A 15,954-nucleotide genomic window follows, 5' to 3' on the forward strand; every position below is an offset into this window, starting at 1 on the left:
CCTCAGAACCCTCGGCCCCAGCTCGGTGCTCTCGAGCTCTCTGGACGCTGGCCAGGTACTCGACTCAGGCAACTATAATGGACGACTGTGTTGTCCGGCAGCACCGCAACAACCGTACCGCCCATCCTCATGCCGCCACCGAGCTTCTTGTGGCACACCACGCAATGTCTCTCATCCGTAATCGTCACATGCCTGTTCCGTCCACCTTGGCCTCCTTCTTGATCGTCGCCCAGATGCAGTCGCGCCGCCACGGAAATGCCCTCAGACTTGCGCAGGCCAGCAACAACGCGAGTTTGATTCACAAGGCTGTTGACTGCGCGTATGCGTCCACGAAAGTAGGCCTCGAGATCGCCGACGGGGATGTCATCTGGGATCAGGCTGAGCGTGGAGGTCGCTGGCAAGCGCGAGCCGTGCTTGGAGAGGAGATCGAGAGCTGGCGGTAAATCTGGCTTATGTGGTGATGGCGGTTGCAAGTACAGAGACAGGAGGGTGTGGTAGATGGAAGGAGTACTGTCGTCGGGGTCCTCGACGCTTGTGGGCGTATCTTGTGACAAAAGCACACGATTGCAGTAACTAGGTGCAGCATGTTAGCTGAAATTCTTGCGGGGTCAATGTCAAGAACCTACTCTTCCGCTTTCGTGTAATCCTTCAGCTTGAAGACAAAAATTTCTAACGCTTGTTTATGTTGACCCATGTTGCTCAACACGATGGCTTGCGACTCGTAAAAGATAGCGTCTGCTGTTGTCAGTAAAATATCCAGAAAAGACTGGGAGGATGCTGTATTTACCATCTCGGGGTATGAGACTGAATGCTTTGCTCAGGCTGTACTGTTTCGACTCGCGGAGGAACTTGAGGAAATTGTCCATGGTACGATCCCACTCTTCACCCTTGGCCATGGTCGTCAAGTTGCGCACGTACAATTCGACGAGTCTGTTGTGAAACTCGGGTGTGTCGTCGCCAAGTTCATCGATAATGTGAGCCAGATACTGCGCTTCGAGCTGAGAATCTTGCTCTTTGAGAAAAGCCAGTACTCTCTCGCGCGGCAGCGTCTCTGCATTCTCCGTATCGCCCACAAATATCTCCATGGCGTAGCCTGCGTTTGCCTTGAGTGCCCACTTGGCATGTTCGAGGATCAAGTCAATGTTCTCGGGCGACAGTCCCTGGAGGTATTGTATGGCTCTATCGGGTCCATGCAGTGTAGGGGCCGCTGGGTCAGGTTTTGTCGTGGAGCCAAATTTCTTTAGAAGCTCAAGTGCTTCCTTGTGCAGTTTCTTCCCGTAAAAAAAGTCGATTAGCTCCATGTAGCGATTCTGCTCAAGCAGGCGCTCATTGACCACGTCAGGGTCGCAGAAGTTGGGAATGCGGAAGAGCGAGCCTGCCAAAGTCGGTCGCGAGAACATGTACGCTCGGAAAAGCGTCGTGTCGACCACGCGGAATGTCTTCCTCAAGGTCTCTTCCAGTTCCTTCTCAGAATCAGTGGGCGAGGTTCGCAAGAAACGCTCCGCAGCATCTTCGAGGCTGCCGTTGCTGTCACTCCGTGGCTTGAGCAGGCCCGTGGTCGGTTCAATGACGCGCTGTAGACGAGCGCGCGTTCCCGCCAAATAGCTGTTCAGCTCCAGCACGGCGTTTGTCAAATCCTTGCCCTCGAGCACAAGAGGATCCTGGCCTTCAGTGTCTTTAGCATTGGCCGACGAGTCATCTGCTTCGGGCCCCTCCTTGGTCTCCTTCTTGGATGTGATAGAGGCAGCGTCAGATGCCTTCTTATGCCCACCTCCGAAGAGCTTGGCAAAACCACCAATGTTTGGCGGCGATGATGGATCTGCCGACCCGACTGGACTGTCCGGCCGTGCTCCATTCGTCTTCTTCGACGGAGTGTCGGTCTGCTGCGGCGAACCTTCTTCATGATCGGGGTATGCTGATAGCTCCCCTGAGATTCTGGGTGGGAACAACCGTAGAACCCTTTCAGGCGGCGCATGGACGTCGTCTTCGTTGAAGAGGTCCATCGATTGCCTGAACTTCTTCTGTCTGAATAGTGCCTCTGCTTTGAGCATCTTGACCTCGCGGAGCGTCTCCGTCTTATTTTTCAGGAGGGCATCTTCGAGCATTCCCAGGACACTTATGGCTTCATCATATTGCGTGCTCCGTATCAGCTCTTGGATCTGCGAGTCATAGTCCGTTGTATCCATCTTCCATATGCACCGATCGCTGGAGATGTGGAAGCCTTTCCCTGCATGGGCCAGACTGGACGTCGGAGGCGCAAAGTGAAGCTGGGACGCGCCCGGGAGGGAGATCGACTGCAGCAAGGTCAACGTCTCTGGGTTGCGCACTTCGAGCGAGCCTTTCGAGGGCTGCAAGAGAGCAAGTATGTATGGGTAGGAGTATCCGATGGACTCTGGCGCGGACTGCCAGGGGATCTGTTTCCGATCTAATGGCTTGCCCTTGTCGTCCACGAACAGGGTGTTGATATCCTTGGCGAGTAGCATCTCTCCTTCTGCGAGTCGCGCGGCGAGTGGCTTCGGCATGTATCCTCCCAAGCCCATGTAGCCCATACTAGCGCTGCCGACGGCACCGAAGCGACTACCCTGGTTGCCTGCCTGCATTGTGCCGGGGCTCATAATCTCCTCGACATCGTGCGATATGACATCGACCATGACATAGCCCCCGTTCATGCCACACAGCAGCTTTGTCGCATTCGCCCACGTCACGGACCTGATTGTTTCCGACAGACTGATCTCTGCGACCTGCTCGCTCAGCTCACTCTCGTGCCACGACCATAGCAGGATCCTCCTCTTGACAGCGACAGCCAGTCGGCTGATGATTTCGGGAATGCCCGTCTCGGCATCTTTGACAATGTTCGAGGTGACGGCAAAGCACGTCGCGTTCTTTGTTCGAGATAGGGTCTCGATCAATTCGTAGTTGTGTAGATGGTGCAGCGAGACGTGGTAATTGGACAGCGAGATGATCGTGCTGGCTTCCTTGATGATGGCGAGTTGCTCGATACCCCTGGTAGAGAACTTTTCTATTTCGCGTAACAAGTCTGTCGGTCGGGAAGGATTTGACCGCGACGGTGGCCTCTCGCCATTCTGTGGCGGACTAGCGACGACTTGTTCGTTCGGGCTTGGCTTCGAGTCGTCCGAGGGATGCAGGTCGTTCAGGCGATACACGCGCAGCGCACCGGTGTTCAATCCAACAAGGATACGATCGCCTTCACAGTCAGCAATGATTATATCCAGAAAAGACAGGGGCAGCCTACCATGGGCAAGTATGGACTCGATCTTTGACTTGTCCCGCAGCCGCAGCTCGATGATGGGACGGGCTGTGAACGCGGAGAGCATGGCGGCGGCGACCAGCTCCTGCTGGTGTTACTATATCAACACGAAGCCCATGAGCCCACAAGACTTTGCGAATGACCTCGCAACAGCTCGTCAGACTGGTGCGCAGCGAGAGCGTGACGGTGAGCTATTGGGTTTGGGAGCTTCTATTCGATGAACGTCACCGCGCCGACGTCAGTTAAGGCACCCCTGTCGCACAGTAGCACAGTGTGAGATCGCACCTCGAGATTTCTTCTACCTCAACGTAAGATACATGCCTATCGAGACCCATGGCCATTCTTCTTCCCATGCAATGCATTTCTTAAGACAGATGCCAAATCTATAAGCGCATGTATGGCTACAGCATTTCGCGGCCGGTCTAACGACCCTCAATCTATCCCAGCCACTTGCATGATTCCATAACCCAACGTAATGACCACCACCAACGTGATAATGCTGCTAGGAACACCCCGGCTGATGAAATGCTTGACTTGCAAGTACCTCTGCCCAGCAGGATCCTCCTTCATAATGGCAGCTGCGGACTGTTAGCAAAGCACCGAGCATCGACACGGGAGGAACCACTTACTCATATTAGGGAAACCACTGGTGGGCAGGCCCATGGCGGCGCTGCACATGAGCACACCACCAAAGACCAACAGATTCGGATGGGGCTGATCCATCGCAACTCCGACATCGTAGACCAAGGGCAGGAAGATCAGAGCGGCAACAGTGTGACTGATGAATGTGGCGACGACAAGGATCAGTACGGAGAAAACAACCAGCACACCATACAGACTCATGCCCTCCACCTTGTCCGAGACAAGCTCAGCCACAGTGTGCAGAAGCCCAGACGACCGGACAGCCTTGCCGAGCGACAGGCCACCGGCAGCAAGAATAATGATGGTCCACGGGAAGTTGTTAAAGTCCTCCTTGGTGAGGATGCCAATACCAAAGAAGAGCACAATGGGAATGATGGCAATCACGCCCATGTCGCCAAAGACACCCTCGAGCTGGTGGCTAGCACACCATAGGGCGATGGTGGCGATGGTGATGAAAGAAACAAAGTACTGCACACCAGTAAAGCTTTCCTTGACGGGTCGAATCGGCGAGATGGTAGTGCCTCGTCCAGGGTGGAAGGTGACGAGAAGAAGCAGCCAGATCAGGATGAGTGAAATGGCACCGACTGGAATGACGATGAAGAACCACTGGAGCCAGGTGGGCTCCGGCTGCATGATGCCCATGGCGACCACGTTTTGCGGCGAGGCAATGGGCGACAGCATGCCGCCAATGTTGGAGGCCAGCGCGATGCCGATGATGACGGCCTTGGACATGCTTGAGTCGGAGGGGAGGGTGCGCAACATGGGCTAGATAGAGTTAGTAAGAATTCAAGCAACGATCCCGTGGAAACCTACCTCGATGATGGAGTAGCAGAGGACGGGAGCCGCAACATTGCTGATGAGCATAGATGCAAAGGCAGCGACGAACATGTTCGCTACCAGCACCGTCTTCGGCTGCGTCCCAGCTTTGCTGAGGACCAGGGTCGCCAGCCGCTTGTCGATCTTGCACTTGGACAGCGCAGCTGCAAGGGTGAAGCCGCCGAGCAGCAGCATGATGACGGGCGTCCACATGGCCGCGAAGATAGCCGATGTAGCCTCCTTGGACGAGAGGCGTTTAGGCGGCTTGGTGGGATCCTCCTCCCGCACCACGTTGAGTAGCACCGACAGGAACGGGATAAGCAAGGACGTGACGAAGAGAGGGATCGTCTCTGTGGCCCACAGCAGACTGACCAAGACCAGCATGGCCAGGCAGTTCTGCTGCTCGGCCTTCTCCATGATGGGCAGGTAGAGAAGCACAAAGAAGGCTGCCAAGGAGCCAAGGAGAGTGTACATGGACGAGTTGAGCAGCCAAGCGGGCACCCTGAAACGGCCGATGGGTGTGCTGATGCCCTTAGTCTCAGCTTGCGCCTCGTCGCCTTGCAACCTCCTCGACGTCGCGGTCGGGTCAGTGCCAAGAAGAGACTGACCGAGGCGCGCCGCTTCCGCCCTGCGCTCGATACCAATGAGGTCGCGCCAGACCGTGTTGCGCTCCCAAACGACGTGCTCACGCAGATGCGAGCGCAGATCCCGCTTGGCGGCCTCCCGATCGCCCTGAGTGACGACCTCGGTGTATGCCTCCTCCATCTTCTCAATGTTCTGCTCGAGGGCCTCCTTGGTCTCGTCTTTGAACGGGTAGGCAGTGTCGACGTGCTCGGGAAGGTATTTGGCCTTGAGGTCCTTGTCGACAATTTTATCAAACTTCTTGAGCACCTTTCTGAAACCAGTCCGGTTGAGCTGAACGTATGATTTGAGCTCGCACAGCTGGACGTAGAGGCTGATGATGCGCTTCTTCAGCATGATGTCGGAGGAGTACAGTCCGGAGGGGAAGAGGGCGGACTGCTCGCCGTAGTCATCGACGGTCGTGCTTCGCCTGCGTATGGAGCGCGCGAACTCTGACGAGGTCGTCAAGTCGTGACCCTGGCCGCCTGTAGTACTGGCAATGGTTCTCCTCCTCCCAAAGCTATGCTTGCGGGGCTGCGTCAGACCGGTCGTTTCGTCGTCGTCGCTAGCACTTTCCTCGACGTCGTCGTCCGAAACAAGGCCACTCGAGCTCATCTGTCGAGCCAAGCTTGGCCTTCTCGGTCCGTTCGAGGAGGTCGGTTGGAGTGCATTGGAGGTGGTTCCATCTGGAACGACGCGCTGCGAGATGTCGTGCAGTAGCTGGTTGACCTCATCGCGCAGCTCGCCCTCCTTGGCATTGTAAAAGGAGCATATCTTCTCCAGTTCGATGCCCAATGCTCGGCTGAAGACTTCCTCGGGGTCTTCTGTCGATATTAATGGTCGAGACTCGCCATCGCCAGCGAGTCCTTGGTGAGCGGTCTTCTCAAGCTGGTATATCCTGCGATGGGTCAGCACAGATCGGGCAGCGTGGTCCAAGACAAAGTGACGGACAGTTTCTTCAAGTTGCTGTATGCAATGTAGTGACTACTCCAGTCTGGGACAGCATTGAACTGGATGCTGTGGGAGAACTTCATCTCGTCTTGTTCTTCGAGCCACGCCCGCTTGTCTTTTCTCTTCTCTTGGCGCCGTCGCTCGGCCTCGTCAGTGTCTTTGCGCGCTTGGATTGCACGGTAGTCGTCTAATTCGTACGAGGCGTGGTCGGGGGATGGGAAGGACACTGGAGCCGCATTCCCTCCTCGTTCGCTCGGGTGGTTCGAGGAGCGGGTGCCGGCAAACGTGGCTGGACCTGCGTCGTCGTTGTCAGGAACAGAGGAGGGATTCCTAGAGGCAGCCGGGGGCGAAATGGTGGCTTGTGGAATCACTAGCTACGAACAGTATGTACGTAGAGTTTATGGATCGACTTTTGAGTTCAATGCAGAGTAGGGCGGATAGCGGTATGCGCCATGGCACGGCGCGTGGGGCTTGTGTGGGCGCAGAGGAAAAGGTCATGCGCCGCTGTGATTCTCGTGTCTTCACAGCCAGGCGTTGCCTCAAATTGAAGGCCGCCAACCAGAAAGGCTAAGGAAAAGCCACCCGCCGGCGACAGTGAGCAGTGCGCCAGCCATCAACAGTTCATCTACCTATCAAACCATCCATTTGTAGCACGTTTTAAACCACATGCCATGCTTTTTATTTATTTTGGGAGCCACAGTTCCCCAGAATCTGCTGCAAGTCAGTCACGCGTATCGCCTGCCGCGATCAGCTCCTCATGACGTCCCTTGTCGACCCTGGCCATCCTCTTTTACAAAGACCACATCGGTTTTTGGAACGATGCAATGACTGTGGTACCTCGCACCGCCTGTTCAAGACCTTGAAGGAGCTTCCCGCCCCTGACTGCAGCATGCAGATGCCAGGCGTTTGCGAACCAAGGCACGCGCAATGGCCAGTCTCCAACGCTACCCTCCTGACAGACGTGAGCTCTTGGGGCCACGCTCTGCATCGAAATCATCAGCTAGAGGCAGCATGGTCTCGTGAACATGGGCGAACCTGCAGGCATCCTCAATGTCTGACTAGTTTGCCAAACAGAGCACAATTATGTCGACGGCAATGTCGTCGCAGAAAATGTCACTCTCACGGCTACTGATATCGATGCGGTCCATCTCCACTGTGCCGTTGTCTGGCGTGTCCATACGCTGCACATGATGGTCGACTTAGCAGCACCAGAAGGGCTGATGGGGACCACAAAACTGCCGTTCTTTGACGTTGAGCGACAGCCTTTCTAGGGTTAGGATTTGAGGCTTTGCTTACGGGTCCCTTCGCTTCACGTTCGATGCCCTGTGCAACGACATCGTCTCACGAACAGCTTCTCCACGGAGCCGTTACCGAAAAGACCCAAGATCCTCAACGCAACGCCTTTGGTTATAGTGAACTCTAGAGCAAGTGCAAACATCTAGGCCCAAAGCTATGCGCTCACAAGCATGGAGGACATGATGATGGAGTATCGAGTCTGTGGCTCCTCGCTCTCGACGCTCCTCGTGGATCCTCACCAGCAAACGAAAGTATGCATGAGGTTGCCTGAGCTCTGAGTCGCACGAGCCAGATGTTGGTGTAAGCACTCGCCATGGGCATTGCCCTGCGAGGCAGGCAATAGCAACCTTCTAGTTGGCAATGTGGCACATGGTGATGACGATGGGAAATTTGACGACAATGGAAAAGGCCATGCCCACATTGTGGCCACTGTAGGAGCCATGAGCTGCGGCATCCGCACTGATCACAGACAGCGGCGAGGCCGTTGGCTTCCCACCGGATTGGCACAACACCAACCCTTGTTCGTACAGCGAGCGGGTCGCTGAGATCCTGTCTATATCCTCGGTCAACATTGGAGAGCCGCTCGTTATTCCTACTCTGGTTGCAATTTCAGCCCCCGACAGGACTGATCAGGCAGCGGCCGATCCGAGAACACGAAGGATGGGTGCAATGGAGCCGAGAACGACGCGTGTGTCGACCAACAAGAAGATGGACGTGATGACCTCGCCCACGGAAACACCGCTGCTCGCGTTGTCCATGATCGCAGCAATTTGCCGACTGCCGTGCCATAAGACTAGGGGATCGGCGGAACACGCAACGAAGCACGAGGTGCTAGGTTGCAGAGCGGCCAAAGGCCTTGTTGATGCCTTGCTTTCCACGCACCAAGGCCTGTCGGAGGTACCAGCCTTCCGCCTCCGATTAGTCACAGCGCAAGCACCCATCTTCCTAGGATTTTCTCTAAGCGAAGGTGAGTGGAATGGCCTCGCATCCCTGCGAAACGCACGCTTAATGGATGTGGAGTCCGGGGTGGATTTTATCAATCTTATCCATCTCTCGCCATGCGCAGCAAATCGTGGAAAATCACGCACTCGATGCTCGGTCTGGAGATGTCTCCGTAGAATACGGGTTTCAGGTTTTTGTTGCTATTTGCCTGCTCATAAAGGCCACTTGTGAGTCCATGACTCGTCGTCTAGGGGGCATGCTACCTAGCCCAAAATTATCAATCTGATAATCAGACCATCCGGCCCCGACACGGATGGCGGTGGGCGGATCAGATAAGTCGGTGGGCCGGAAATCCGACATCAGCCGCACGAGTTAGCTGCCCCGTTGTCGGAAGTGGTATATCTGCAGAGCCACGCACATTGCAGACAATCGTTCCGGCTCTTTGTCCTTGCTCACATGCCACGCCTCTCCTTGTCTTTTCCACGACTCTTAGTTGCCCAGCCGAGTCCTGCATTTGCGTTCGCAAGACCACGATCCTGCTGTACGCCCCGGCTTCCCTCTTCAAAGGTAGATTTTTCCTTCGGTTTTCACGTATTCACGCTCCGTCGACTCCTTCATACTGCGAAAATGAGCCCTATTCAAACACATCCGCCTGTGCGCGTCTTCATCGCCGGTGGCTCGTACGCTGGCCTCTCGAGCGCACTCAACCTCCTCGACATTGCCGAGGGGCTCACCCCACGTGTCGCGCGCGAACCCCATGTGCACCACCCGGATCTTCCCAAGTTCGACATTGAGATCACCGTGGTGGATGAGCGCGATGGCTTCTGTATGTTCAAGAGGTCTATCACTGTATATTGTGCACGCCCATTCTGACCAACTCAAGACCATCTCATTGGCACCCCTTTGGCCCTCTGCGACGCCGAATACTCGAAGAAGGCGTGGGTCAAGTTTAGTGACATCCCGTCCCTTGACCACCCCAGCATCAAGGTCTTGCAGGGCAGTGTGACACACGTGGACTGCGAGACCAAAAAGGCCACCGTGGTCGACCACGCGTCGAAGGAGGCGGCCATATACGAGTACGACTACTTCATCGCCGCCTCTGGTCTGCGCCGCGTGTGGCCCGTGGCGCCTCGTGCCTTGACGAGGAAGCAGTACCTCATCGAGGCGAGCGAGCAAATTCATACAGTGGGCAACGCGAAAGACGGAGTCGTTGTTGTTGGAGGTGGCGCCGTAGGGATCGAGGTAGCTGCGGAGCTCAAGCTCGTCAAGCCGCACGTGAAGGTGACGCTGGTCCACTCGCGCGACAAGCTGCTGTCGTCGGAAGGACTGTCAGAGGAGTGCAAAGATAAGGCGCTGGAGCTGCTGCTCGAGGGCGGAGTCGAGGTCCTCATAGGCCACCGCTTGAAGGAGTCAAAGCCAGTCGATCATGGAGACGGAGCACCGCGGTTCGAAATCCAGTTCACCAACGGCAAGACCATGGTCGCGAGCGAGGTGGTCATGGCCATTTCCAAGAGTGTGCCTACAACCACGTATCTCCCCACGTCTGCCCTGGACGAAGACGGTCTCGTCAAGATCAGGCCCAGGTACGTCCAGTCTCTTGCTACGTATATCTAGAATGACGATCGCTGACAGCCACATAGCCTAAAGCTTCCCCAGGAGACGCCCAACTCGGAATACCACTTTTGCGCGGGCGACGCCGTCCTGTGGTCGGGCATCAAGCGCTGCGGTGGCGCCATGTACATGGGCTGGATCTCAGCCAACAACATTCACCAGTCCATCCTGCGGGACTTTGTCGGCCACGAGCCCAAGTTCTTTGAGATGCAGCCGACGCCCCCCATGATCGGCCTCGCCGTGGGCAAGCAGGCTGTTTCGTACGGGCCTGAGGTTGGCATAGCGTGGGGCGAGGACGTGATGCGGGCGTACTTCAACAACGACCTGGGCTTTGACATTTGCTGGAACTACATGCAGCTTTCTGGGCGCAAGGATGAGGTCAAGGTTTGAATAGCCCTTGGAAGGAGAGGCTGTTCGTTGGTCTTTTGGCGTTGGGCATAGCGTTTTCGTGTAGACCAGTTCGGTACACGCACCTTGGGGCCGTCTAAGCTTCAAGTACATTTTGGGATAAAAAAGGCATTTATTACCTCTCGCAGTATTACTTTTTAAGTGTGGTCTGTCTCTTTTCGCAGGAGTTGATCCTTTGGTTTGAGTGAGTTATCTGATTTGATCCGAGGAGGCCTTGTCGGTTTCGTCAATCTGAATCTCGTCGCCCGGATGGATGGATCGGACTCGATCCACAGCAAGCCCACTGACGCCACCACTGAAGCTTTCATATAAGCTTATTTGGCGAGAACAGTCTTGCGCGCGGGAATTTCGACGCACACATGGTCGGACTGACAGACACGTCGTCGCAAATCCACCATTGACTCCAATTGCATGCATGTGCCCAGGGACTCCAGGACAGCAGCCGCCCCCGATACAGGCACGCGCCCAGTCACTGAAGTGGGAGAAATTACCTCAAACTGCGCTCTGGTGACTACTAGTTACAAAGTACGTACAGGGTCGAGATGGGTGGCTCCGCACGCCGGAGCAGAATTTGACGGATCTTATCAATCTGATTTGATGGATCCCGGCGCAGGGATCACAGACGCCATGCCACTAGCATTCTCCCGGCCGCATGATCTGATAAAAATCTGCCTTTTGGGCTTTGATGATGACCCGAGGAGTTCTGCTTGCCACGATGGTGCCTCCTCCTGAGTCCTGGGGAGAGGGGTCTATCATCTCAGAGTTCTCACCGCGTCTCGCCATCCAACGTCAGCATCCAGCATCTTGATCCGACAACCCTCCGTACGTGCAGTCCTGCTGGCCACCCAGACATGGGCTGTCATCCTGGTTCCCACCCGGGTGAGCTATTTGATCCACGGCAAACGTTCTTTTCCTTGGCTCTGTCCAGAATTGGCCGAGTCCTCCCGACGTTCGTTTGACTACTGCCCCTTGGCTCTGCTCCATATCTCCAGGAACCAATGATCCTCAAGCGCTCACGCGGCGAGGAACCTATCCTCACAATTTGAAGACTGCTCAAGAGTCAAGATGTGTGGCGCTTGTGGGGACTGAAAAGTGCCTCCATTCAGACTATCACCTGCAAGTCAATCGGTGGCTGCAGTCTTGGGTGGATGAAGCAAGCCTTCCAGACTTGTTTGGCGATGTTCTAGCCGCCCATATGGGGGAACATCCCCAGTTTTCAACCATGCCTTCACCGGTGTGCCATGCTTCTTGGGAAACTAAATTGCCTCCGTCTCTTGGCCGATCCCTGCCCAGCCATGCACATGCACTTGGGGGTCCTGCAGGAAACCCCCATATAAGATTCGTTGATGAGGCCATATCAGGAAGCCATCTGCACCTCTCCTCCTCTTCTCGTCCATTTTCCTCCTTCATCTCCTGTCCTCGCCTCAGACAGCCTCTCGTCAGCCCTCACCAACGTCTGGCCAGCCTGAAAAATGTCCACCACCGCTGAGCCGAATGAGGCGCTCGCCTACACAGAGGCTCACCGCGAGCGCAGCAGCAGCAGCAACAGCAACAGCAACAATGGCGCCGAGAAAAAGGAGGCCACTTACACCAACACGGACGCCGAGGCCGCGCGCGACCTTGCGGACGACACGGACCACGAGTCCATCGACAAGGAGGCCCAGGCGGGCGTGCAGAACATTGAGGCCACAACGACGGTATGGTCCAAAAAGGCCCTCGTCTTCGCCTACGTCTGGATCTGGGTCATCTACTTTGTCAACACCATGCAGCAGGGCGCCACGGGCGCGCTCACGCCCTGGGTCACGTCCGCCTTCCAGGAGCACTCGCTCACGCCCACCGTCGGCATCATGAGCAACATTATCGGCGGCGTCTCCAAGCTGGTGATCGCCAAGATCCTCGACGTCGTCGGCCGCCCCACCGGCTACCTCGTCACGCTCCTCCTCATGACCGTCGGCCTGGTCATGATGGCCGCCTGCAACGGCGTCGAGATGTACGCCGCCGCCCAGGTCTTCTACTGGGTCGGCTACAACGGCATCAGCTTCACCCTCAGCGTCTTCATCGCTGACACGTCCCACCTCAAGAACCGGGGCCTCATGCTCGCCTACGTCGCCTCGCCCTACATCATCACCACCTGGCTGTCCGGCCCCATCTCTGAAGCCTTCCTCAACGGGCCCGGCTTCCGCTGGGGCTTTGGCGTCTTCTCCATCCTCACGCCCATCTTCACGCTGCCGCTCTGGGGTCTGTTTGTCTACTACGCCCGCGTCGCCAAGAGCCGCGGTCTGATCAAGAAGCGCGAGTCGGGTCGCACGATGCCCCAGTCCGTCCTTTATTACCTCCGCGAGTTTGACGTGGTCGGACTCATCCTCATCATCGCCGGCCTGGGCCTCTTCCTGCTCTCCTTCAACATCCAGCCGCGTGAGCCCGCAGGCTGGGAGGCCCCCATTGTCCTGGCCTTCCTCATCGTCGGCCTCGTCCTGCTCGTCGCCTTTGGCGTGTGGGAAAAGTTCTTTGCCCCCGTGAAATTCATGCCGTTCGAGCTGCTGACGGACCGCACCGTCGCGGGCGCCTGTCTCATGGCGGCCACGCTCTTTGTCAGCTTCTACATCTGGAACTCGTACTTCAACTCCTTCCTCCAGGCCGTCAACGGGCTCACCGTGACCGAGGCCAGCTACGTGGCCCAGATCTACAGCATCGGCTCCTGCTTCTGGTCCTTTGTCGTCGGCTACGCCATCCGCCGCACGGGGCGCTTCAAGTGGGTGGCCCTGTACTTTGGCGTGCCCATCACCATCCTCGGCGCCGGCCTCATGATCCAGTTCCGCCAGCCGCACGTGAACATTGGTTACATTGTCATGTGCCAGATCTTCATCGCCTTTGGCGGCGGCGCCGTCGTCATCACGCAGCAGATCGCCGTCATGTCCGTCGCCGCCCACCAGCACGTCGCCGTCGTCCTCGCCGTCGAGAGCATGTTCACCAGCATCGGCGGCGCCATCGGGCAGACTGTCTCGTCCGCCATCTGGCAGCACGTCTTCCCCCGCGCTCTGGGCAGGCATCTTCCAGACGACACCAAGGACCAGGCCATGGCCATCTACGGCAGCCTCGAGGTGCAGACTGAGTATCCCCTGGGCAGTCCCACGCGCATCGCCATTCAGGACTCGTACGGCGAGGCCGTGCGGTACATGCTGATCGCGGCCACGTCTGTGCTCGTGCTGGCCATTGCCGGCGTCGCCATGTGGAGGGACGTCAATGTGAAGGACAAGAAGCAGGTCAAGGGTTTGGTCATCTGATGGGAAAGGATAGTTCGTAGTGCACATACGGTATAAATAATATAATTGAGAGCAATGGCTCTATAATTCCTCATGCCTACACTATCAGAGCGTTCTGCGTCATATGTGTCATTCGCACGTACCCTTCCTATATCCCAGTCTCGCTATGTTGCGAACATGTCATCCAAAATACGCCTACAACTCCTCCTTCACATAACCTCAAAAAGAAAATACGCCCAAGATGCTGAGGGAAGACGTAGACTTCTGCTCGTCTACCGACCGGGGGTGGGTATCATGCGCTCGTAACGTCCGTATCAATGCACCAACAGCAGCGCCATATATTAGCCAGCGCTGGTTTCGCGAGACCCCTGTACTCGTGGCCCGGCCGCTTCTAGCCCGCCATCGTCGGCCTGGGCCCCCCCGGTGCTTCGATATGGGTGCCCAGCCCCAAGGCGCGCGACAGACTCTGCCGAACCCCCTTGCCGGCGCGCGCCTCGGCCGTCCTGTCGCGGGACAGCAGGCCCGTCAAGCTCTTGCGCCGCTCGCCCGCCGCTTCTGTCGGCCCTGTCGATGCTCTTTGAGGAAAGTCGTTGGGGATGGCGGGACGAGGGGGCCACTCGCCGTCGCGCTTCCAGCCCATGACAAGCGCGTTGATGGTGTCGGCTAGATTCACGGGACACGCTGGCTGCTGGTTGTCGAGTATGCACTTGTCGTACAGCTTTAGATAGTTGTCCGGCTGGATGCCCGCCCGCAGCAGACACTGCGGTGGGAGAATAGGTGCGGCCACGGGCACGATGGTCTCCACTGGATAACTCCCGTGGCCCAACGAGTCCGAGTTGGACGTCTTGTCGGTCTTGCTGGTGTCGTTCTCCGATTCCCTCTGCGGTGATCGCTCGCCCCGGGCGGAGGATGACGCACCCGGCTGGTTGGTTGTGCCAGCCGACGACGTCGACGAGACAGAACGGCGGAAGAACCGCCGACGTGACGAGCGTTGGCTCGTGGGCGATGAAGAGGTTGTCGGTGTCTCCGGCTTGGGGCGTAGCTGAACGACCCTCGCCTCTGTCCATGCGTTGCGTCGCGCCTCGAAGCAGGCGAGCCCAGGGTTCCACTCCATCTCCTTGCGCAGATCTCGCCTCTGCTGTGCCCTGCGCCTGGCTTTGGTCTCCTCGTCGTCCAGGCCCGCTGTATTGGCGCGAGCTATGGGGGGCAGCGCGTCTTCGTCAACCGGATAGTCCGAGTCCCACTCGATGCGAGGCTTGTAGTGTGTGGGATCGTCCGAGACGATGCTGTACACGGAGCGTGCGTCATCGCTGTCGTGGTCCATGTCCAGATCTGAGTTGATGGCGTCATCGGGGTCGGTGTCGACCTGGTACCCATCGTCTTCTTGCGTCTCGTCCTGGATATTGACCGGATCTCGCTGCTCGAGTCGCTCCGGTAGGGCGGGTGCGGTGGCGTCTGCTGCCCTCGTCGTGGGCTCACTTCGGCCCTCTGGTGACCACGTGAAGGTCCAATCGTCGCGCACGCGGCTCGAAACGTATTTTTTGACGGCGGCCTTCAATTTCACCTTGTCACGCGAGAAGAGGTCGGCGTACTCTGGCGCGTCCCATCCGGAGGAAGAGTTCGACATGGTGGGGGGAGCCTGCCCGGGCTTGTGTTGTCGCAGCTTGGCGAGCGGCGAGCGGTGTGTTTTGTAGAACATGTTGGAAAAAAGCATGATGCGGGCGCGGCGCGTCTACTAATTAAATGCAGCAGTGGGGAATCGTGGACAGGGTCCAGCCTGAGTCGTCGAAAGAGGAGTCGACGATGCCGCAGTTTGTGCGGATGAGTGTGGGTAAGGCAAGGCGGCGATGACGATGGTGCACGCGCGCACGTTCTGTAGAGCCCTACCGTTCGAGTGACGCCTTGGTCTCGCTGTCGAGAGCAGGTAGGGACGGTCTTGGTCGGTGCTCGCAGGTGAGATACATTCGTCGTCTATATGCGAGAGGGACGATGATTGCTGGCAGGCGGGCGACGACTGGAGGGGATCAAGTAAGGTAGCAAGGTTGGAGGCCAGGCGAAGGCAAAAAGCAAGGCCCAGGTCCAGGTCCAGGTGCAATCGGCACGGCACTCCAAACTCCAGTCACCAGTGGGGGGGGG

The 15,954-nt window shown here is 57.1% G+C and overlaps 4 protein-coding genes across 4 annotated transcripts; 2 read left to right on the forward strand and 2 right to left on the reverse strand.

Annotated features, from left to right (window-relative positions):
* Positions 1-2: 2 nt before the first annotated feature.
* On the reverse strand, positions 3-8,352 carry F5Z01DRAFT_671953 (SPX domain-containing protein; the record flags this gene model as incomplete). The annotated part of the gene is made up of 9 exons (XM_046264756.1): positions 3-573; positions 627-735; positions 788-3,205; positions 3,254-3,353; positions 3,779-3,846; positions 3,898-4,675; positions 4,724-6,245; positions 6,299-6,672; positions 8,248-8,352. 9 exons carry the CDS (start codon positions 8,350-8,352, stop codon positions 3-5), a joined length of 6,045 nt encoding a protein of 2,014 aa, XP_046120636.1.
* Positions 8,353-9,163: 811 nt separating this feature from the next.
* Positions 9,164-10,687, forward strand: F5Z01DRAFT_719846 (uncharacterized protein; the record flags this gene model as incomplete). The annotated part of the gene is made up of 3 exons (XM_046266563.1): positions 9,164-9,362; positions 9,420-10,119; positions 10,177-10,687. The coding sequence occupies 3 exons, from the start codon at positions 9,164-9,166 to the stop codon at positions 10,535-10,537; spliced, it is 1,260 nt and encodes a 419-aa protein (XP_046120637.1). The 3' UTR covers positions 10,538-10,687.
* Positions 10,688-12,027: 1,340 nt separating this feature from the next.
* Positions 12,028-13,839, forward strand: F5Z01DRAFT_617662 (major facilitator superfamily domain-containing protein; the record flags this gene model as incomplete). Its single annotated transcript, XM_046260993.1, has 1 exon — positions 12,028-13,839. One exon carries the CDS (start codon positions 12,028-12,030, stop codon positions 13,837-13,839), a length of 1,812 nt encoding a protein of 603 aa, XP_046120638.1.
* A 370-nt stretch (positions 13,840-14,209) lies between these two features.
* F5Z01DRAFT_634290 (uncharacterized protein) lies at positions 14,210-15,517 on the reverse strand (the record flags this gene model as incomplete). Its single annotated transcript, XM_046262043.1, has 1 exon — positions 14,210-15,517. The coding sequence occupies one exon, from the start codon at positions 15,515-15,517 to the stop codon at positions 14,210-14,212; it is 1,308 nt and encodes a 435-aa protein (XP_046120639.1).
* Positions 15,518-15,954: the final 437 nt, after the last annotated feature.

The sequence above is a fragment of the Emericellopsis atlantica genome (assembly GCF_019669845.1).
Source record: "Emericellopsis atlantica unplaced genomic scaffold F5Z01scaffold_6, whole genome shotgun sequence".
NCBI classification, from domain to species: domain Eukaryota; kingdom Fungi; phylum Ascomycota; class Sordariomycetes; order Hypocreales; family Bionectriaceae; genus Emericellopsis; species Emericellopsis atlantica.